The sequence below is a fragment of the Diospyros lotus genome, chromosome 1 (assembly GCF_014633365.1).
Source record: "Diospyros lotus cultivar Yz01 chromosome 1, ASM1463336v1, whole genome shotgun sequence".
In the NCBI taxonomy this organism is placed as follows: domain Eukaryota; kingdom Viridiplantae; phylum Streptophyta; class Magnoliopsida; order Ericales; family Ebenaceae; genus Diospyros; species Diospyros lotus.
The window spans coordinates 51,971,448-51,995,042 of record NC_068338.1 but is presented as its reverse complement, the minus strand read 5'-3'; the positions used below and the strand labels follow the sequence as shown (position 1 = coordinate 51,995,042).

The window sequence follows — 23,595 nt, the reverse complement described above, 5'->3', positions numbered from 1 at the left end:
ACCTATCATTACTCCCCCCCAAAACTTTCACCTTATCCTCAAGGTGGAAAAATGGAAATTATTGTTGGATCAAAAGGTAAGGCTCCCAAGTAGCTTCCAATGGGGGTAGCCCCTTCCATAGCATGAGCACCTCTTAACACATACAATGGGGGTAGAGATCGCTTGTACGCCAGCCCCCCAATCCTTTCCTCCACCTCGTTGATGATCTCCACCTTGTTGTGAACAATCAGTTTCCCTTCTAGGCTGAGAATCTAGTCAACCTCAGCCATCAAATGACATCTCTTTTTAACCTTGGAGAAGAGATGGCCTCGTTCTGTTTCAGCAAGAGGAATTTTGTGCATGCATGCTTGCAGTGGCACATTCCAGGCTACATTAGGGTTATTAGATTCTTGACTGATAGGAGGCTCATTTTGTGCTCTTTCTTCATAGCACTCATTCGTAGTAGGTTTTTGATTTTCAACATTTCCCATTCCAATGACTACATCCTTGGTCATTGATACAACTTCCCAGCCTCTTGACTTTGTCAATTGTTTCATGGCTGGCCACTTCTCAACCTCATCATGAAGTTCGCCCAAATTCCCATCATTAATTAAAATCTTTGGGTCAATACCATTAGACTCCACAACATAATGCAAATTGAGCCCTTGACTTCTAGAAACAGGCAGCCCTTCCACCATCATGACCTACTTGGACGAGGCTCCCACCCCCTCATGATGGTGAGAATACATGGGGGGCCCTCCATTATCAACCGGTCATGTGAAATCTCTGAGAAATTGGGCTAAGAATCAAACCAGCTTCCCAGACAACCTAGACCATTGATGGCGCCCCACTCATCGGTAAGATGCTCTCCTTGGATGTCTCCGGATCGACGGTCCTTGTCATTTTAAACGGACTGATCGTCAGCTGCCCTTCTGCCTCGCTGGTGAACTCCCCAACACCACAGAATTTTACCTTCGTCGTCTGTGGTGGAGTTAGGCCTACCATGGAATTCTGTGACAATTCCACCATCTCACTCTCATTCATTGTGTCCTCTAGCTCGTCCGACTTCTCCACCGTGCCTTCCTACGTGGATCTTAAGCGATTCCTTAGCAGCCCCTTTAACTCTTCCCAGCTTCTCATTCTTGGTCTTCGTTGCTTCCACTGGAACCATGAAAATGCAACACCCTCCAAACACAATGCTGTTGCATCTAACTTTTCCTCATCAGTCATCCCAGTCACCACAAAGTAACATTCAGCTCGGAATATCCAGCCGTCAAGTTCTTCGCCTTCAACGAGCGGCATCTCCAGCCTTCTTCCCCGCACTTCCGGCTACCAATTCCACCCTTGAACTCTTTGCCCATTTCGATTCCAGGTGATCCCTCGGAATTCTGGGTAAATTCCGAATGATGATCTCCCTTCTTTGCTTTGCTCTTCCTCTCCTGTTCTTGATCCTCCCCTCTTATGGCATCGACTCCCTTCTGCATCCCCTCCATCTTCTCCTCATCAACCAGCCCATTCACCGCAACTCCCAACTCCTCACCCGTCGCCTTAAGCTCCCCCTAACTCCTCATCCGTCGCCTTCGCTGCTCCCATTGGAACCACGAAAGAGCCACTCCTTCAAAGCTCTCCAGCTTCCCCGCATCGAACAACTGGTTCACAACGAAGTAGCGCTCAGCCCTAAAGACCCAGCCATTTGGATCATCTCCCTCGAATATGGGTATTTCCAGGCGTCTCCCACGGTACTCTTGTCATGAACCTAGGGTTCGTGATGAGTTAGAAGAGGAATTGGAGAATGAAATCAGAATTGTAGGAGGGGGAAATGGGGGGAGAAATCAGTAGAAAGGGAGAGAGTAATAGAGAAACGAGAGGGAGAAATGGAGAGAAAGAGAATCAGATTTTCTTTAATCAATTTCAGCATACATCCCCTCCATTTACATCAGCCTTATATAGGCATATTTGTCCCCTAACAGCCTTGCACATGTAGCCATGTGCACCTAACTAATTGCTAGAATATCCCTAACAAACTATTCTACCATATTACAATAATACCCTTTTATTATTCATAGGGTCATGACAATTCTCCCCTCCATAAGAGAGTTCTTGTCCCCAAGAACTTGCCGCAAGTAGCTATTGCTCTTCATCCAATTCCAACCTTTTCTATGCGGATAATCCTCCTTTCTTTCTTTCTACTTCTAGGTCTCTTCTTCTTCATTCTTAGGTTTTCAAGACCAATTCCAAGTATGAATTGGCCCATAATTTCAATAGGGAAAACTTCATTACCATCCAAAACAAGTAAGAAAGACAGATTTTCAGCCATTGTTGCTGTTACTCTATCCCCATTCAACCCACAGTCATGTTTTTCTGCAGAAATATCAACAGCAGCCTCAAAGCAATGGAGGTTTGTATTCTTTCCTTGAATACTCATACTAAGGCTGTTTGTGAGCATTAACATTAGGAGCTGCTGCAACTTCACTTCCGGCCAACGATTGCTCAATAATTGACACCTGGCCAAGTGTTTCAGCACTAGTAAGAGTGCTTGAGAGGCTGTCAATTGATTGAGTGTCATCCTCCAATCCCTTTTCCTCACTTTTTTCTTCCTCCTCCTCTTCCCCTTCTTCCTTAAAGTTGGACTACTCTTGTTGCAGAATCCCAAAAACATCACCATCGAGAACTTCTTTTCCAAAGGAATCGGTGTGTTCCTTTAATTCTCCTTTTGCCCACACACCTTGTACCGAACCCCCGCAAAGTCTGCTATTGCTGCCAACATTGTTATTATTGTCACATTTCTTGTCCATTCCACCTAGGCCGACATACTTCTTCCACTCCGTATTGGAGGTAGGCAGTGAATCTGCTTCTTGCCTCCTAAATTTTTCCTTCGGCTGCTCCATTTTAAGGAATTCATCTTTGTTAAAACTTCTGTGATAATCATCAAAGTATTCCACTGGAAAGTTGTAATGATACTTCTTAATAAGTATCATCACAAATTCTTGTAACTTCTCGCGAAACATTTGACCGAATTCCTTGCATTCTTCATCAAACCCACTGCTAGTTCCTTTGTCCAATTGGTTGATCCCCTTCTTATGTTCCTTGTTGCTGCCAACTGAAAATGCAGCCTTCTTTGCCTGCCATTGAGGCTCCATTCCAGCTGAAAATGAAGCATTCTTTTGCTGCAATTTAGGGCTCATTTGCTCCATGTATGCACTGCTCCCCTTGGCTGCCTTTGTTTCCCTTTGCTCACAGCCTCTCCTAACTTCATGAGTAGGACACCCCACTGAAAATGCAGCCTTCTTTGGCTGCCATTGAGTCTCCCATGGCCTCATGTACGCATTGCCTGCCTTGGCAGAACTTTCACTAGCAGAACGAGACACAGGCCAAGAATTTGGAGCGCTGTCCACCCTGCTTCGCCTCCCAAATTCAAACGTCTAAACGAAGGGTTGCTCTCTCTCTTGGAATTTAATCATGTCAGCTGGCAATAGACTAAACAGATCGAACTTTACTTGGCTACGTTGCCGACGATGTCCGCCTCTCGAACTCCAACCCACAATGCTATGACAACCATCTATCATCCTAGGCATCGGAATCAATTTTTCGAAAATCACCCGTCTCCTACACTGCTTCAAGTTGCTTCGAAATTTAAGCGATTCTACCTAGATTTTTCCAAATCCAATTCAATGGCCGAAGATTCAATCAGCCTCCTACAAGACACCCCTCTCTGTGACGTCGTCCAATTCACAATCGCCTGGCCTTGAATCCGCTTTAGCTTATGGCAAGTTAGTCGTAGCACCAGCAACGCACTTCACTGTCTGTTCGCTCCAGTCACGATTGCTACCAATCACAAACTTCTTGCCAATGACAGCCCAGCCCGTGATGCATCAAAGCTTCCTTCCCCTGGCTCTGCCCAATTACTAGCTGTAATTTGACAATGGCCGCGACACCCACTTCCTCACCCAAACCAGGATCACTAGAAACCCACTGCACAATCACGATTGCTCGGAACTCCTACAACAGTCGCAATCTCTTGGCCGTCCGTATCAACCTCCAGTCGCCCAACCAAACCGCGTCACCCCTTCCTAGTCACGACCTCCTGGCTGTTTGCGTCAACCTTCGATGGACTCGAAATCGCCTCAGGACATCCGCACTCTTCGCCCGCTACAATCACGAGCGCCTGTTGGCCCGCGCCACCTTCGACAGACTGTCGCCTCTCATGAACGACCGTCCGTTCACGTCGCCTTCGGTGTGCCCGCCGATCGACCCACCTCTATTCAGCTGCCCAGACCGTCAGTTTTGTTGCGATTAACAGAGGTCGCTGGCTTTGCTATGAATCGGCAATAAAAATTATGGCTGACAAAAATTGGCCAACTCACTTACAAGAATGATTGAATTTACAACCGAGGAATAGTTGGCTCTGGTCGGAATCACCTTCCGATCCAGATTAGCAACACACCGCTGAGCCCCAATCGAATTCGCCCTCAAATCGGAGCCGCAACAGAATCACAGCCGAGGATGGTACGGCTCTGATACCAATTGTCACGAACCTAGGGTTCGTGATGGGTTAGAAGAGAAATTGGGGAATGAAATCAGAATTGTAGGAGAGGGAAATGAGGGGAGAAATCAATAGAAAGGGAGAGAGTAATAGAGAAACGAGAGGGAGAATTGGAGAGAAAGAGAATCAGATTTTCTTTAATCAATTTCAGCATACATCCCCTCCATTTACATCAGCCTTATATAGGCATATTTGTCCCCTAACAGCCTTGCACATGCAGCCATGTGCACCTAACTAATTGCTAGAATATCCCTAACAAACTATTCTACCCTATTACAATAATACCCTTTTACTCATAGGGTCATGACAACACTTTCCTTCCAACACCATCAACCCAATCGCCCCATTCACCACTTCTCCCTCCAGCTACCGGCGTTCCCTCCCTTGACAAGGGCGAACCCGCAGGTTGGTCTTCCTCATCACACTCCCCCTTTCTCTCTCTCTCTTGCTCCTCTTGTCTCTCCTCATTATTCCTCTTGCTCTTGCTCACCCGCTCCTGTTCTTCCCATCTCGCTCGCATCCTCACGAACTGCTCTAGCAGGTTCGCTAGGTGTCTCTGCATCGTTTGAAGCGCACTCCTCATGGCATCATCTCCCAGTTGAATGCCTTCCACCCTCATCTCCAAATCACCAACTGGATCAGTCAAGTTCACCATTAGGATTGAAATGCTCTGATACCAAATTGATAGGAACCAGAAAAAAAAAGTACTGAAACTTCTATTCAATTCACCCACTCAATTCAATTACAAGAAGAAAACTGGGCATTCGAGAGGTCCTTAACTCTCTCAAGACTTAATACCAAAATCTTCCCCCTTCCCAATATCTTCACCCTCTACATATATCTCTCTCTCCCCCCTCAACCGCATTCTTTTACGCACACTTGCTGGGTTGTGTAATTTCCCCACTCTATCCCTTACGCACATGGCTGGTTGTTATGCCAGCCAGCCAATTTACCACCCCACCCCTGCCTCTTGGACCTTCTTTGGTAAGTCCCATGAACCGGGACCTATCAGATTTGAACTTGATAATCCTCTTATTTAAGGCAATTTCATTGAACTAGGGTCAAGCCCTAACTTATTTTTAGTTTACTTTTGGTTTCCAAGTTTAACCAGGGAAAAAAGGAGCCCTTTTTTTCTAAATAAGGTTTGTGATTGTTATTGTTTCTATTGTTTGAAATTAAGTGATCCATTAGGTGGGGTCTTCAGGTATTTTCCATACAGGAGGAGTGATATTTTATAGTAATTTCTAAAAACTTAAAAGATCAGGAAAAATGACAACCAGAATCAGACCTGTAAGCCTCTTACTCAAGAGAAGACGGTGTTTCTATTAACAATCTCACATGACATGTTTTTCTATTTAATCATACAATAGCACAGAGATCCTGTACCAAACAGTAAGTTATTTTTGTCATTGGTACATTATGTACCACTGTATTTCATGGTGCAAATCACATTTACAGCTATAAATATGGTCTTTATAAAGACGTGTATATTTGCATGTACAATATGTGGTACATAACATCATGATATTACTGACTTCAAGTAACGTTTAACATCAAAATATTTAAGATAATACAAAAAACTATCAGATAAAACACTTAAAACTTATATTCAATATCTGACATGAATAAAAAATAGAAGTATATGTTAATTTAAGATACCTCCTTGTCACTTTAATAATTAAGGTTAATAAATGAGTTTTGAACAAATAGCTTGAAGGTTTTTCTTTTAAAAGTATGTGACCCCTCAAAATATGGTTCAGAATCTCCATATTTGCCACAAAAAAGGAATTGTAATAAATAAATTTAAAAGTTAAGTAGATTTTAAATGTTAGTGTAAGTGTATCCAAAGGCATATAACAGCATCCAAGGCTTAAAGGAAACAATTTTGTAAATTAAGAGGGTATAAGTAAATTCAAAATAAAAAAAAAAACTAAATTTCTTTGTGAAAACCAGTACCAGGAATACATTCTGAATATCTCGATACAGGTAAGAATTAGCCAGTAGCAAGAACACAAACCAGTGCACAATATGCTTTTATTGGAGCGCTATCATGTATTGACAAGGGATATTGAACACTTCGGATGCAAAAAGGGAGTACACAGTACAAGACAAAAAGCCCAAGGGAAGGCAAAATGAAGAGCAGAGTACAAGTATACAAACCGGACACAATATGCTTTTATTTGAGCACTATCATTGATTGACAAATAACGGTTAATAAAATTTAAAAGCAAAATTGGGGTGCCAAGGATATGAGCCACTAGTAGTATAATGCAAGTAATGAATATTTTGGATGGGTAATTCCATATTAGGAATAAAAGTTGGTTCTAGAAAGTGGATATAACAGATCAGTACTTTAGAACTTCTATTATATATCGAAATACAATTTTTATGGGCTTCATATGACAATCAGACATTTCAAATGCTTCTTCATGCATATTAGGAGATTGAACCCAATCAAAATCAGTAATAAACAAGAAAAGAGTACTGAATCAAAAGCAGTAATAAAGAAGAAAGAAGTACCGAATCAAAAGCAGTAATAAAGAAGAAAGGAGTACCGTCATCATCAGGCGCCACATGTTAGTGTCATGCACTCCCTCTGATACTACCAATATAATATGGCAAATTGATGCTAGGAGAACACCAAGCTAAAAGCAGCATCTGTACCAAATCAGTAAAAGGATTCGAAGAATTTCAAGAGCATTAATCAAGTCTTCCATATTTTAAGGCAAATTTAACTCATTGCCGAGTAAAAGTAATTGCAATCTTTTTAAAAGAAAAATATCTGTCATGTAGAAGAAAAGAAGAGGCACTTGTGTATGCATTACATAAATATATAAATGTTTGTAATTATCTAATGTAGAAATTAACTTCTCACTGTTATTAACTTCCTCTTTCCAGTTCTTTTTTTCTCCTAATTATGTTTTTATCCTACATTATATGAAGTGAAATTAAAATTGTTTATTGAGTGAAAAATAATTAACATTTGATGTGTGCGATTCGTATATTTTAAATGGTCTGATATCAAAATGGTTGCATTTTTTGAGAAATTGATCAGCATTTATGAGATTAAGGCTTGTGACTGTTATTGTTGCCGTTAAAATTGATAACCACAGCTCAAAAAAATAGAGGAACTACAGAAAGATTGTTTCCTTGATGTATTATGTTGATTCTATTATAAATTAAAATCTAAAAAAATCAGTAAAGAAAATCAACCAACAATAGTTCTGTACTTTGAAGTCTGATGAAATTATAGGTATGCTTCATCTTAGTACTTACCTGGATACCCATCAGCTCATGAGCCAATTCAGCAGATAGAGATTCACTGCCTAATACTGGAACTGTGGATGAGCCATCAGGCCTAATCATCTCAGCTAAGACAGAAGGGCTAAATACAGGCTGCATGTCATAAAGGAATCCATTAAGGCATATAATAATACACAAACAGTGTTCCACCATATACCATGTTTTGTAGCATACGCAGAAACTTAAAAATGGTGTTCCCAGTGCAAGAGGCTCCTTGAGGATGGTAGTATTCAAACTCAACCTCCCCCACCCCCACCCCCACCCCCTTTTTTTTGCAAAGAGAATATTTCCACAGCTCAAGCTCATGACCTTTCTGGTCACCAGAGAGCAACCTTACTGTTACTACCAAAGCTTATCCTCTTAGCATATGCAGAAACTGATATTAAAAAAAAAAAAAAAAGGCATTAAATGTGTCTGACGTCAGGGTGTACACTTGGTGTAATGCTTGAACCCCCAAAGACATTAACTTCATGAATGTTACAAAATGCATAGTCTTATATATATATATATATATATGTGTGTGTGTGTGTGTGTGTGTGTGTGTACATTAAGTATATGGGCCCTAACCTATAAAAAATGAGGCCATGCATAGAAACAAAATGGAAAGCTAGAATTTATATAGCCAACCCAACATAGCGGGATGAAGGCATGGTATATTGTTGTATTGATTGAAATGCATTGCCATTAAAACCATCTTTAACCCATGATTCAATAAGGACAAATCTTGCACTTAGCAGTACAGGGTTTTCTGTGGTTCACAGAAGCAGCATTCAGGTTTAGATCAAGCATGCAACCAGCTCAAATGCTTCTAAAGTGATGTCTTCATATTTTGGATATACAAACCAATGTTTGCATCCCTCTCTGTGCTCTCTTGAAATAGACCCAGTTAAGTTAGATAGCTTTAGCTTCAGGGAGAATTCTCAAATGCCATTTTCAGGCTGAATTGCAATACATGTACAGGTTAAATAAAAAGCAAGCTACCTACACGTAGCTCACAATTAATTGATTTTTCCCAAGTGTTCTCAGTATGAAAACTTCATGTATTATTTCAGGCACGCCAGTAACTAATAATTAATAAAGTTTTGATGCAGTTCCCAGTGTGTCGTATTCTTGTTATGGCTTCATCTGACAGAAACAGGAGGTTCCTATTGCGACAGGTTCATTACTCGACTGATTACAGGTGCAATCACATATTAACAAACAAAGTGATATAATGCAGAAGTTTAAAAAAGCATGACAGTAAATAAGGATCGAGAATTTCTGGATGCCCCTCACAAGACCCCAGTGCTGCTCCACAGTCCACCCACCCATTGGTAAGAGGCTATTCTATCTATTTCATTTCTCTTCAGTTTATTGACTTTATCTGGATCTGAAGCATATCTATAATAATTGATTTGTGATGTCAACGAATAATTTGCATCATTCCTTTTAACTGTTGAGGAGGTGGTTAGTAGCAGAAACCTGCGTATCAAGAAGTATGATACGTTCAGCAGAAGTTCGTGGTTCAATGCCAGCAGTGCAGTGCCTAGCCATTGCTCTGGTTTCCTCTGACTGTGTCGCGAAGGGTGGTAGCATTCCTGCAGGATAGATAAACAAGTGTTACCCATCTATTACCCGACTGAGAACATTGTTCATTTCTCCTATAGTTTTTCAGATAATTTATATAAGCGAGCAAGAGCACATGCGTATACTTTACCAGGTGAGGTTCCATCGAAGCCATAGAGCTCGTTCATTATCGTCGACTTGCCCACCCCAGGCGGACCGATCACCCCAACCACCGTGAAATCAGTATTGTCGGTCAGAAACTGCGAACGAACATAAACGCCTCAGATTAGAAGAAAATAATCTAAAAATTGGAGAGAGAGACTTGGAAATCGTGGTCTTCGAGTGCCAGTCTCTTGAGAACTTTGTTTCCGTTTCTCATAACGGTTTTCAGGAAATTTTTCTCAACACCGTAAAATTAAAGGAACTAAAAGAAGTATTCCTTACCGTACTGGAAGAAGGTTCCAGTATGATTCGAAGAAGCAAGAAATTTTCGTTTCTAGAATTACGAAGATAAAAAACGAAACTCGAAAAAATGTACGGAAATGCGAAAACCACGGACTTCTAACGAGAGAGAGAGAGAGAGAGAGAGTGCGTGCTTACGGGGAGGATGCGATCGGTGTGGAAATCCCAAGAATCGGAGAGGAGGTTGAGAGATCCGACGGACGGAAGGCGAGAGCGGATGGAGGTGGAATCATCGTCCGCGGTGGATCCCCCGCGGATGAACTTACCGGGAGGTACAAGGCCTGGGGGCTTAGCCAATAGAATTTTAGGAGGCGGAGGAGGAGGAGCACCACCGCCGGTGGCCGCCATTGACGAGCAGCTTTAGCACAGTCCGGCTCGGTTCGGGCTCAGCCGAATGGATTGCAAGAGTTGTAGACTCTGAGCGTCCCCACATACGGGCTTATGGCCCAAACTAACGTCTCGATTGACACAGTCTAGCTTTAATCCAATGGGCTTTGAAACTACTGTGGGCTCGGAAAAAATAAAAAATTCGAGAAAATCTTTTTTTTTTATTTTTTTATTAGAATATAGAAAACTCGAGATTGTGGAAAATATTTATAATTATAATTTTAATTTTATACTATGAATTTGAAAATATTTTTATTATTTTTTAATTTTCTAAACATATATACGACAATTTTTTAAAACACATATTTATACACATATAATATTAGGACATATTTCAAACACAATACAAGTGAAAAGTTAACTCATAACGAGACATAAATCTAGGCCTCAACGACATAGATGTCTATACCTTAGCATCTAAATGACTCTACCAAATGTATTTTGGGAAGCATTAAATGTAAATCAAAATTAACCTCGAAAAGATTAAAAAACTAGAAAATAAAGCTATGGTTCTTAATCATATTTTGGATCAAATACCTGAGAGACTCCTCACGTTCTTGCCCACGAAAGCACAAAACATCAACACATGCTTAGTTATAAAATTATAGTTAAATTTAAAAAATATTTTCTAATAATTAATGATTTTTTAATGTTTTTAATTTTATACTATTAATTGAAAAATATCATTTTTTATATTTTTAAAAATTGATAATATCACTTTTTAAAATATAAAATGTTATTATATATTTATTTATAAACTGGAGTATAAAACTATAAAATATTTTTTAAAATTGAGCTGAGACAATTAATTTTCTATTTTTTAATTCTATATCATAAATTAGGAAATATTCATTTTGATGTTTTATAATTTTTTTGAAGAATATGCTATAATTTTTTGAAATATAAAATGTTAACACGAATTTAGTTGTAAATTTATAATTATGATTTAAAAAATATGTATATGAAATTGAACATAATTCTGCCTAATTTGATGGGATATTGTTATTAAAAGGCCTAATAATTAGTTACTATAAAATGATAATTTAATACGAAAGTACTACAATTTGGATACCCTGTGACACTTTTAGTGACTCTTTCTTTTGATATATTATATATTTATATTATTGTATTATTATTACTAAAAATGTCATAATTATAAGTGCCCAAATTTTAATCTGGCACAATTGACCAAAATTCTATCAAATCTTTAATCTACATTTTGACTTTAATTGATTTGAGATTTGTCTAAGATAGAAAATTATTTGAAGTATAAACTTCTTGATTTATAATTTAGAGTTTATGAGTATCTTTTAGATTTTTTTGATAATTTTTTATTTGAATAATGTATATAAAAATATATTATACCTACAAATAAATTTGATAAACAATATTGTATCATATGTCTCTTAACTCATCATTAACTCATTGGTGGGAGGTCGGGAGACCCAATGTGTCGTCGTTGAAAAGTTGAGAGACCCAGACTTGTCATTGCTTCATTGATGAGAGGTTAGAACACCATTTTTTATAATCTCAGTCTTCTATAGACTTATTTTTTTCATTATTTTTTATTTAATTATTATTATTATTGTTATTAGTTATTCCAAGGCTTGTTCTGTATTTACTCATTATTTTTGGTCTTATTAAGTTCGAGAGTAAAATAATAAAATTTTGATAAAAATAAATAAATATATATATATATTTAAATAATTTTTTGTGAAGAAAATATGTTTTTTTCATGGCCTAGTATCTTAAATCGACTAATAATTTAGTTTAAATCAACTGAAGTAATACAATAAATTGGCATATGATATTGCGTAAGTTTGGTCGACTTAAAATTAACTTCAATCGACATAAGTTATACAAAAGATTTATAAACAACTTAAGTTAATTAAAATGGTAACTTCAATCGACCAAAGTTAGTCAAAATGTTGGCTTCTAATCTTAATTTGATCCGACTTTTGACTGGAGTTGTGCATTAGGTTGCTAGATGGTTTAGGTCCATCGAAATCCAATGGACTTCTCTGTTTGTATTTGTTTTTTGTATCATCTTCATTACTCATTCAAAGATAAATTTATATAGATATTTTTCTCTTCTTGTACTTTAAACTCATATATTGACAAGAGTATATTTTTTTTGTACAAGAAGTAAAATATAATTTTGAAAAAAAAAAATAGTTTGACTTCAAATATGTTCACATTTGCATATTTTGATTTTATTGTACATACTCTTATGATATTTTTTGTCTCAAAAAACTTATAATTTGTTTTGATATCAGGTTGGCTCCTTAGCTTTCTCTTGTCAAGTTATTGTACAAAGTATTTTTTTTTATGTGTTTGTAAGCCAAGATATCTACAAATGTTGGTTGGAGTCTAAAAAGTTCGAAGATTTTTTTAAATTTCAAAATTATCTTTTGCCCCTTTTGTAACAGCTAGTTCTCTAGAATATGTATATTTATAGGGTAAGTGTCGAGGCTAAAAGATACAGAACAAACTATTGAAAAAATATTCAAACAAAATTAAGAAAATTCAAAATGCTATAAGTGTGCTAGCTTGTGAAATTTTCAACATTTGTGACTTTTAAAATTGTCTTTGATTGTAAGTTTGTTATTTTACTCGCTTGTTGTGTGAGAAATTTGTACTTGTTAGTAGTGTGTTAATAGTTATTACCTAGATAAATAATTTTACATTGGTTATAACTCTAATTAAAAGTTAGTATTATATTTTTTTTAGTAAAATCTCCAAATTTAGTTTTGGGAGAGAAAAGTAGGCTCTTAAGAGTCAAACCTCTAAAAAAATTATCGTATTCTTTGTGGTTGGTTGATTTTATTGTTCTTATTTTTACAGCAATCACCATTTAACAATATCACAATTTAAGGACCTGTTTGATTGGCCATCTTTTCCATGGAAATGGTCATTTTCCACTTAAATTCCAACTTTTGAAGTGTTTGATTGATCAAATTTTTCATGAAAATTCTTTTCCCACTTAGGGTCACGTGACTCTTTTTTTCCACTTTTACTAGAAAATCAATTCCCATGGGGGATGAGAGAAATTGTTTTCCAAGCAAATTCACTCTCATTCCCGACTCTCTTTCATCTTCAGAGCAACAGTGAGTCTGCAATAGTTGGGAGATGGAATTCATCTTCAGCATCAGGTAAGGCAACGGTGAAGGTTGCTCTATAATTCATTTATGGGAGATGGAATCCATTTTCAGCAACAGCTGTGAAATCTATAATTCATTTCAACAACAATTGAGAAATGTATATATAATTCATTTCAGTTAAAAGATGAAATCCATCTTCAACAACAACTAGGAGTTCTATAATTCATTTATGTGTGTATATATATATACGCATAGAAATATATATATAGAGAGAGAAAGATTGATAGAACGAGCAAAATAGAGTGGCGATGGAGGCGATGGGGGAGGCAAGAAAAAAAAATGGGTTTGGGAAGGAGGGGGGAGAGAGAGAGGTGGGGAGTGAAGATGGTAACGACAGCGTTGGTCGCTGCAACTAGCGATGAGGAGGCAAAGAGGAGAAGTGGGTTTGGGAGAGAGGGGAAGAGATGGGGGAGGGGAAGGAGGTAGGAAGGAGATGGTGGGTGGGGATAAAATTACATAAAAAATAAGTTGTAGTCAAACACCCTCACTTGGTAATTTTCATGTAAATAATTTATAAGTAATTGAATTATCTATAATTTATTTTATTTCCATGTAAGTTCTATGTTTATAATCAAACGCGCCCTAAGAGTTTTTAAAAATAGTTAAAATCACAAATCTTCAAAAAAACTCAATTTACTCCATCTTGGGTATTTTTCTAGGCAACATGTATTCCTATCGTGATACATCAATTATCACAAACTAACGAGACACATGCAAATTATTAATAGTTATATCTAAATTTAGCATTAGTTTGTAATATCGAGTTGATTTATTATTAATTTAAAAAAAATATTATAAATTTGATAAAAACTATTGCAAATGCATGTATGTTATATTAATTTATGAGGATATAAGTAATGCGAGAAGTCTTGATTGATGACGGAAATGTATCGCATCTTTATTAGAAGAGTTGTTAAGTAGAAAAAAAATAATACACAATCAAATTAAGAGTTATTGACCTGTCATGTGACTCTTAATAGTCCTGACAATAGTTAATATTGAATCAAATTAAATGAGTCTGGTCTAATATTAATTCGATTCGACTCAAACATGACGAACACCTGAATTAGCATTTTAGAATATAATAAACTTTGAAAAATGTTCACATTTAATTTCAAGTTTAAGAGAAAAAAAATAATTCCAACACCTCTGCCTCTCTCACCATATATATATATATATATATATGTATGTGTGTGTATTATATTGATTCGCGTTCCGTCTGCATCACTGATCGGCGGGGGAATCCAATGGCAGCAAGCGGAAGAAAAATGGGGTATTCAGTGGCGTCGAATCTGATCAAAACCCTAACTCGATCGTCGAACCCGGCTCCTTCGAGCTTCAGAAGCCTCAGTGGCGCGGTGGTGAGCGATGAGGTCATCACCTCTCACACTGCTAAATGGATGCAGGTACCGCTCTATCTTTCACTTTTTTCGTTCTTCGCATATATCATCTACTGTTGTTTTCGAATTTTCTTGGTCTCCAGATCGTTTATTACCAGATCTATTGGCATTTTTTTTTTTTTTATAATTTGGTGCTTTAGGGATTTCTTTCGCTCAACCCCCCATTCTCATATCAATGAGGTTTTTATGTAAAGGATTTTTTCTTTCTAATCTGATAGGCAAGGATGCAAATTGGTGTGCATAAGAAAATCTTGTTTGGAGATGGATTGATAAACCCCATAGGCGAAAGTTTGCAAGGTACTTACTTAAGGCCTTTCTCTTCCTGAAGGAATTCATTAGTTGTGGTAACCAAACATTGAACTAATTGTGGGATAATAAAAGCTTATCCTACATAGAGGCACTTCACCTTGTAATTCTTTTCTGAACCCCCCACTGCAAATTTTAGGCCTTAATGAATCATCTCCAGTTAGGTTTTCTTTCAGTTATGCTAGAAATCATTTGGCGAAGGGCATACACAACATGACTTGTCCCTGCAAGAATCTGTATATTGTGATTGTCAAATAATTTGAGGAATGAGGAGTTCCTTTAGTTGGCCCTGGAGTTAATTTATAGAGGAAGTGTAATGGTAGAGAATGTAGTCTGTGTCAAGGGTTGATTAACTGCATCATATACTTTTAGACTTCTATGATTCCACCGTCATTTGAGGATAGAACGTGAAGACAAAACCTGACTTCAAAGTATGTCTACATGTCTATCTTCCCAGAAGGGAAGTACAGAGAACCTGGTCACGTCACTGATACTATTTCATTTAAATGGATGATGCTAGCGAAGATTAATCACTTACCTTAAGTTGGGCTGGTTTTCCACTGCCTTTTATAGCAATCCCTTTAGCTAGCCAATTTTTAGTGCCATATTGCCCTTTGGATGATATCTTCTGAAATTGCTACAATATTCTAGTTCTCATTTTTTTTTTTTTTTTGGATCAACTAAAAGTAGTTCGCTTTTCAGAAATTGAGGTAGGTCCTCAAGTTTTGAGTGGGACCATCTGAGGGGATCACTGCTACATGTGTTTTGTTTCCTTATTCATGTTTGATGGTTTTTAAGTTTTGAGTGGAATCATTTGATGGGATGACTGCTACATGTGTTTTGTTTCCTTGTGTTTTTTTATTACAAATCACCTAGTCCTCATGTTTGATGGCTTTTGAGTTTTGAGTGGAATCGTTTGATGGAATGACTGCTACCTGTGTGTTGTTTCTTGTGTTTTTTTTTTTTTTTAATCACAAATCACTTAACCTTCACATTTGATGGTTTTGATGAGTAACACTTCAGATGGGATGTGAGATATCTTTTAGACATCCTTAGTTGGATATGGGCTCAATAAATCTGTTAAATAAAAAAATTTCTGACAGGATTTTTTATACAATATGAATATGCCTAAAAAGTTATGCATGAGTTTGCAAACAGAAATTGGGACTAAATGTAGGAAAGAAAGTATTTCTAATCATAAAATATAACAATATACTTGAGTTTATAAATATGATAGAGAGATGAGTTTAATGCTTGGGCACTTTACTATGCCTAACATCCATATGGGGTACATGTAACATATACCGTGGGAAAAGAAAGGAAATATTATTTTTCATTCATCACTTGTTACGGTGTTTGCTCTAAATCATAAAAGATGCAATTGTTATTAAAAATAAAATCCTCTGTGCTTGTTGATCACTTGAATCTCCTCGTATCCATGAAAATTCAGATGAATGTTACCTAAATTATGATATTTAGCTTTGGCAATTGTGGCTTGAGATGCAATTTTAGCTAGCACATGATTAATTTGAAGTGTCTCCGTGGCCTTTTGGGCCACTTGTGGAAGATTGTGCCACCGAGGAAAAAACTTGCATAGTGTTGATGTCTGCATCCAATTTATCATTCCTTGCACATTATTCCTGCTTATTGTATAAGCTGAGCAAAAAGAGTATCATTGTTAATCAACATAGACATTGTTTAGTGATAAAGTTAATGTAATGCATGGTGAAGGGTTAAGGCCTATATTTCATAAATTTGTTCTTCAAGTCACTGAGTCATCACTCCTGCAAATTCAGAAAGTAGACCTCTTTTTTGCGTTTTCTTTCAAAGTTTCAGCTCTTAGATGCCAGATTTTTCTTTTGCATTTTCTGCAGTCCTTAATTGGACTTTAAAAACATTTCTGTTGCAATTTTTTTTTTTTTGGGGGGGGGGGGGGGGGGGGGGGGATGCTGATTCAATTTGATATTCCTTTTTTCCTATCCATCTCTCTCTTATTTTGGAGATGATCATTATGTAGACAATCATATTTGGCAAAATCTATAAATATTGACTAGGTGCAGTTTTTGATAGGATACAAGCAAGAAATCACCTATGGAGTTGATCAATGAAGTTCCACCAATTAAGGTTGAGGGCAGAATTGCTGCTTGTGAAGGAGGTTAGTTTGTCTTCCAACTAGTAAACACATGAATCCCCAAGCCAGGTTTCCCTGGGGTTTTCGTTTTTATAAATATAAACAGTTCATGGTAATTCTTTGTTGCAGACACCAATCCTGCACTCGGGCATCCGATAGAGTTTATTTGCCTTGACCGAGATGAGCCCGCCATCTGCAAGTACTGTGGCCTACGCTATGTACAAGACCATGGCCATCATCACCATTAGAGTCCAGAGATGTACTCTCTTTATTTGGGATAAACCCTAGTTTTATTCACTATGTGTTTGAACTGTAATTTGAAAATCTCTGTACTGAGTAATACCATATTCCTTTTGATGTCGAATAAGAATTTGACGCTATGCTTTTGCCATTTGATTGTTGATTAGCGTTTGTGATGGAGAATCTTTGGTGGCCAGTTCTAGAAAATAAAAGTTTGTTGGGAAGTGTTGTTTCAGAAAGTAAATGTTAGATCCCGTGGTGGTTTTCTTTCGTTATTACAGAGTTGTGGCATGTAAGACCAAGGGAGATAATGCTAAAAAGGAAGACCTCAAATTGGGTTACATTGAATATTTTTCATAATTATTGTGATAGATTATCATTAATGGAACTACAGCAAACAATAGCAAAACTCCCCTGCAAAAAGGGGTGAATAATGACGACATGTTAGCCAAAAGCTAAAAATGGCCAATTGACGAACAAGCAGATACTCACCTGCTCATTCTTGCTTGAAATGCAAAAAGAAGAGTGAAAAATGTTCATGTTTCTAGCATTATAACAACGCTCCCCTCAGGAGCTACTTTCATTAGCAGCAGCAGCTAGTTTCCCTCTTTGTTGATGTTCAGCAACTTTATAATCTATTACTTCACAAAACAAGGTTGGATCAAGCACACAGTTCTTGCTCCCATAAACAGCAGCCTGTACACTTGCCATTAGCTTTGCTATCTCTCTTCCGGAGAATCCTTCAGTCTTGGCTGCAGCTTCCCTCAGTAAATCGTCAGTCAAACCCTCAATCTCTATCTTCTGCGGTTGTTTGTGAAACAGATGCGAAAACACGCCCGATTTTCTTGTCCCAGCCTGAGCTATGTACTTGTCCAGATAGAGTTTCAGCAGCTTGAAGCGTTCATCCTCGCCAGGCAAAGGAAACTCCAGGACTTCATCGATACGATCTGCCACAGCTGAATCAAGATCACCAGGACGGTTTGTAGCAAGGGCAAGGACTATGTCCTTTGACTGGTCACCTGTGCGGAAAAGGAGGGCATTTAGGGCACTCCTTTGAGCTTCACTCATATAGGTTTTGTTTCGCCTGAAAATTTTGGCAAGTGATCAATTTGTAATAAAGTCAGACAGATATCATCTCAATTAGCCAAATTGAGAATAGTGATGCTTAGAATATGGCAAAAAAACAAAACAAAGTCTGAGGGTCAAACCATATTAGACATGATGCCGTAACTTTGGTGACAACAATGCTTCACCTTCAAAGAACCGTAAGCCAGTGCAATGACCAAATAAGCATCTATATTAGTCAGAATTTGAATGTCTCATATGTTACAAAATCCTTTGAAGGTGCATGATTCATTTAAAAACCATAGGAGGAGGTTAAAAGGGAATTCTCATCATAATTAGTGCACAAATGGCCCCTTGTTGAAACTGTGTATATGGAAGAAAGATTTTTGTTCACTAGAAATCTCCACATATTGCAATCTACTCGTCAGAATCATAATAGTATCAAGATGGATGGGACGAGAGTGAAGTTTTGTTTCAGACCACATTTTCTTTTTCATAAATGTTTCTGATCAATTATGCAAAGGATGACTGCATTTCCACAAACAGACCCACGCATAAGTCATTTGAAACCAAAATAAATCACTTACTCGCACAAAAATGCATCTGCTTCATCAATAAAAAGCAGTAAGCCCTTATTGGATTTCTTGGCCCAATCAAACAACTGATGTATCTTGGTTACAGCCTGTGGACCCAGTGGTGCGACATCTCCACCAGTCATCAATGCATAATCCAGCCCCTGAAAGCATATTAAACAATTCCAAGAGTCAGCAATTCTAAGATATTGTTCAAGGTCTATGCAGATCAGAAACCAAATAGAAACTATGACCCACATGCACGAAATGAGCTAAGCATCATAAACTTTAGTCATGATTTCCCTTCTAGATCCAAAGCTTTACCCAATTTCAAATATTAAAGCCCTTATTGATGTAATTATTGAACTTCTACAGATGATCAAATGGTACGAGGTACCATAGTCCCACATATTATGAAGATTAACCCCAAGTCTATTTGAATTGGACTAATATGGGAAATGATGAAAAGAATGACTCAACATTGTATGGTGTACACTAGAACACTTAACCAGCAAAAGATCAGTCACTGGAAGGAATATTTTGTAACTCAACATAACCCCCTCCAATGTGCAAGTAGAGATAGACAAGCAGCAATATCAGAAAGGGGCCAGAAACTTGGTGGCAAAGATTGCTTACAGATTTGCCTGCCAGTTCTCTAGCAGCCATTGTTTTCCCGGTTCCAGGAGGACCATAAAAGAGCATATTCCTAAATGGTGCCTTGTGCGATTTTGTATTTGCAGTAGCACCAGCCAGTTGCTGAATTCGTTTTTGAAGAGAAGGGTTTAATATAACATCACCAAATCCATTTCCATTATTTGAGGCAGATGCTTTATTGTTCCTATGTGATAGAGTGCTCATACCACGAGAAAACAATCCTGACCATGGGTATTTTCCTCGGGATGACTCTCTGATTAAAGATGGTTGTCCTAATATTCTGTCCACATAGCTCCATATCACTCTTGCACCTTCTCTGCATTGAGAGGACAAACTCAAATGAGCTATACCATTGTATATCAAAAGCTGAGAAAATACTAACCAAAATTGAACCACTATGCCACAACACCATCATTCTCATTTTAATAGAAACGGAAAAACAACTGTTTACTGCAAACAGAATTATCCTTCAAACACCAAGCACATTGTATCTAAACTCAGGAATAGGACAGCCAAATAATATAACCGGAAGGCATAAAAAGTCTACCAAAAAATTGTTTTGTCTTTGAGTGGATTTAATAACAAAGAGATGAATACTCAATTAGCTTCTAGGATTTCAATACCTTGTTGTGTAGATCCCTGCTGCTAGAGCCGTCACTCCCCCTACTGCGGCAACTAGCTTATTTTGATCAGTTAAAATAGCCCGTAGTCCACCTGAAAACATAGATGGATCCCCATCAACTAAACTCGTCTTAAGCACAAAACTGTCAACAACAGAATGAAACACTTATTCAATTAATATAGAAATTTCTTTGACCTGGTCAAATTATTGACCACTACTGTTGTATATGCTAGGAAGTGCTCAAAACATTCTTACAACCACTATCAATCTCTTGTTGAACTGATACTCTTGAGAACTATATATTACGTCAGGCATACTAAAATCAAGGAAAATCATAACCAGGTTGCTGGAAAACCAAATACAAGGTCCTGACTTGGCTTTGGAAAACTGGTTTATGTCACAGCAAGAAAAATTTGATAACTAATTATGGACACGCTGACACAGGTTTCTACAATTTCAGAGTGACTTGAACCAAAAAGATTATATTTCATCTTATCTCGTGATAAAGAAGGTCACTAAGGAGCTTGAACAGAGCATGAAGATCCAAAATGGGCATTAGAATTTCATTATTATTGATGATATGCATATTCCGTTGGTACTAAGCAAGCATATTAAAGCAACGTACTTCCAATGTGATCAAAAGTTGTGTTTATGGCAGCCACCCATTTCTCTCTTTCCACATTTGCACGCTCTACTAGCATTCGCCTGTTAACCTCTTCAGAAAGTTTCACTTCATGGGCCCTCCCTTCTGCTTCTGCCATAGCCTTGACCCTTATTGTTTCACGTTCAATTTCAGCTTTCTCCCTTTCTGTTTGCCGACGTTGCGCTTGAATCTGTTCTTCACTTGCTCTCCGGGCTTGCTCTTGTCTGATGGCTGATTCTTCCTGCATCTTTACAAGCTCTCGATTTCTTGATCTTTGATGTTCATTTTCTGCCTGAACAAATTACAAGGAACAGTTACATCACCCCAACAAGCAACATCTACCGTAAACTAAAAACTAGAAGTATAATGCACACATACCTGCATTCTCTTCCTTGCCAATTCATCCTCATAGCGAGCCATCTGTGATTTTATCTGTGCCTGTTGCTGGGCCAGATTTTTCTGTTCATTGTAAATCACTTGTTGTCTCTCCTGTCAAAGGAAGGCAGGATAACATCATATTAGTCATATTTGGATACACATGTACATAAAATGGCATTCAGCGATCGCTTGTCGGGCACGCTAACCACTTGAAATAAGATCAAAAGCTTTTTTTTTTTTCACTTTCCAATTCCCTATTTATTGTAAATTATCAAAACCATCTGGTAAAGCACTATCTTGGGCTTGGAAGCAGACATAAATACAAGGACAACAACATACAAAAAGAAGTAGCTATTCCACCCTGCTTATGAGATGTTATAGAATGTGAAACTCACACCACAGGTTTAATCGGTCATGAAATTATCTATGCCTTAAATTGGAAAAATGTGAACTGACCCTCTTTGTGGTCCCTTTTTTATCCTAACTCAATGTGATCGAACTTAACTCTTTATCTAGGGAATCCAACCTAAGCTCCTGGAATGTCTCCTACTGAATGAGAACTTTCTTTGTGATCTTGATAGGATTACTTACTAGATACATGGACAAATAGTTGAAGAGAACTGAGCAGAACAACCTATCTTAAAATATGGAGGGTCAAGTACCACCACAAAAAGATAAAGTTCTGCTGTTTCCTAATAGAATGATTGGAATTACACAAAATAATACTGTTTAATTCATAGTTACAGGTCCTACTCAATAGCCAATACCAGGTGCATACTAGAGATAGGGCCTGATAACATCTTAATGATCGACTTAAAAAACACAGATTCATTGAACAAAAATTTCCCAATTTGATGACATAAGCAAAGAATGATCTAAACACAAGGAATCCATAAGCAGAAACCCGAATCATACATTTTCAGCCTGCGTTTTCAAAGCTTTAAACTCCGCAGCCTTCGCAGCCAATTCCGTCTGCCTTGTCTCTTCTTGCTTTTTCATTACGTCGAAAACCTACACCAACCCATTATCAAACACCCACCAAAGACTTCAACTCTGTAAACTACGCATAAAAAACGAGGAAAAGAAAGGGGGGGGGGGGGGGGGGGGGAAGTAGTAGGAGAAGAAATAATCACCCTTTTGCCATGAGTCGAGGTGCTAATCTCTTTCAGGGCCTTAGCACCCCTCTCAAGCGCCTCGGGATCGAACCCAGCGGACGTAGTCCTCGGGTTGTCATTGCGAACCCTCGGAGGCTCGGCATTCGGCGGCGGCTCCGACGCTTGGGACGACGTCGCAGGGGGAGATTCGGGGGAAGTTTTCGGAGACGAGGAGAATGGAGAGAAGCTGAAAGGGCCGTCGGCGTAGGCATGGTCGACGCCCAATGCTGCGGAGGCTAAGGCCGAGATAAGCCCCGCACTAGTGGCTCTTGCCATTTCTTCTTCGTCTCGAAAATTGAACTCAACTGCAGAGAAGAGTTAAGATTGTGGATCTTGATACGAACAGCGAAGCGAAGGGAATCTATTAATCTGGCTTGGATGACAAGAAAGAAGCCATTAACAGAGAGATTTCAGAGGAAGGGAACGAAACAGAAGTCGCAGCGAGAGAGGTTTTGGTAGGGTTTCTCTGTGGCGGTTACCGCGTTGCTTTCCCATTTTTTTTTTTAACATGGCAAAGTTGAGACATCTTCACAATCAGCACTGCACCTATCTTAATTTTTTTTTTAAATTTATCTTATGTTTTTAAAAATTACTATCTATTACATATAAATATAATATATATATAATGAAAACAAAATCGAATCTACGAGTCAATGATATTCTAAGTTCTCGAACACATGTAATAGATTATTTATGCTATCGTGTTCTATTATTATTAGTGAAATAAAAGATATTTTTTGAGTTTGCTTAGAATAAAATTTTATTTTTTATTAAAAAATAAAAATAAAAATTTAATAATTTTATTGTAAAATAAAAGTAAACGTAAAATAAAATAAAATTATATTTTTAATCAAAATTAACATTTAGTATTACAAATACTACACTTATCAATCATATATATATATATATTTATTTTTATCGTTACGAGTATTTTTAATTATATATAATAACATTACAAATATTTCTTAATAATTAAATTAAACAACAAATACTAATTTTTCTCAAAAGTAGTCCTCAGCGAGTCCATGTATGCTTTGTTAGGATTGAGTA

The 23,595-nt window shown here is 37.6% G+C and overlaps 3 protein-coding genes across 13 annotated transcripts in view; 1 reads left to right on the top strand and 2 right to left on the bottom strand.

The window, feature by feature from the left end:
* The window catches only part of LOC127805914 (uncharacterized), a 37,536-nt gene extending 27,268 nt beyond the window's left edge, over positions 1-10,268 (bottom strand). For 4 of the 11 annotated variants that reach the window (XM_052342819.1, XM_052342777.1, XM_052342762.1 and 1 more), the window contains exons 1-5: positions 9,971-10,268; positions 9,522-9,630; positions 9,287-9,402; positions 7,799-7,918; positions 7,078-7,167 (exon numbers count right to left, since the gene is read on the bottom strand). In XM_052342819.1, the coding sequence (XP_052198779.1) occupies positions 7,078-7,167; positions 7,799-7,918; positions 9,287-9,402; positions 9,522-9,630; positions 9,971-10,180 (645 nt within the window). In that variant the 5' untranslated portion in view covers positions 10,181-10,268. The remainder of the gene's footprint in view (positions 1-7,077; positions 7,168-7,798; positions 7,919-9,286; positions 9,403-9,521; positions 9,631-9,970) is intronic. The other 7 variants (XM_052342760.1, XM_052342803.1, XM_052342790.1 and 4 more) reach the window with 5 other exon arrangements.
* Positions 10,269-14,578: 4,310 nt separating this feature from the next.
* LOC127805987 (NADH dehydrogenase [ubiquinone] iron-sulfur protein 6, mitochondrial) lies at positions 14,579-17,608 on the top strand. The gene is made up of 3 exons (XM_052342906.1): positions 14,579-14,786; positions 17,157-17,241; positions 17,347-17,608. The coding sequence occupies exons 1-3, from the start codon at positions 14,628-14,630 to the stop codon at positions 17,463-17,465; spliced, it is 363 nt and encodes a 120-aa protein (XP_052198866.1). The 5' UTR covers positions 14,579-14,627; the 3' UTR covers positions 17,466-17,608.
* Positions 17,609-17,776: 168 nt separating this feature from the next.
* LOC127805842 (uncharacterized) lies at positions 17,777-23,052 on the bottom strand. Its single transcript, XM_052342649.1, has 8 exons — positions 22,525-23,052; positions 22,307-22,402; positions 21,392-21,502; positions 20,996-21,305; positions 20,372-20,462; positions 19,731-20,064; positions 19,110-19,258; positions 17,777-18,541 (listed from the first exon to the last, which is right to left on the bottom strand). The coding sequence occupies exons 1-8, from the start codon at positions 22,819-22,821 to the stop codon at positions 18,025-18,027; spliced, it is 1,905 nt and encodes a 634-aa protein (XP_052198609.1). The 5' UTR covers positions 22,822-23,052; the 3' UTR covers positions 17,777-18,024.
* Positions 23,053-23,595: the final 543 nt, after the last annotated feature.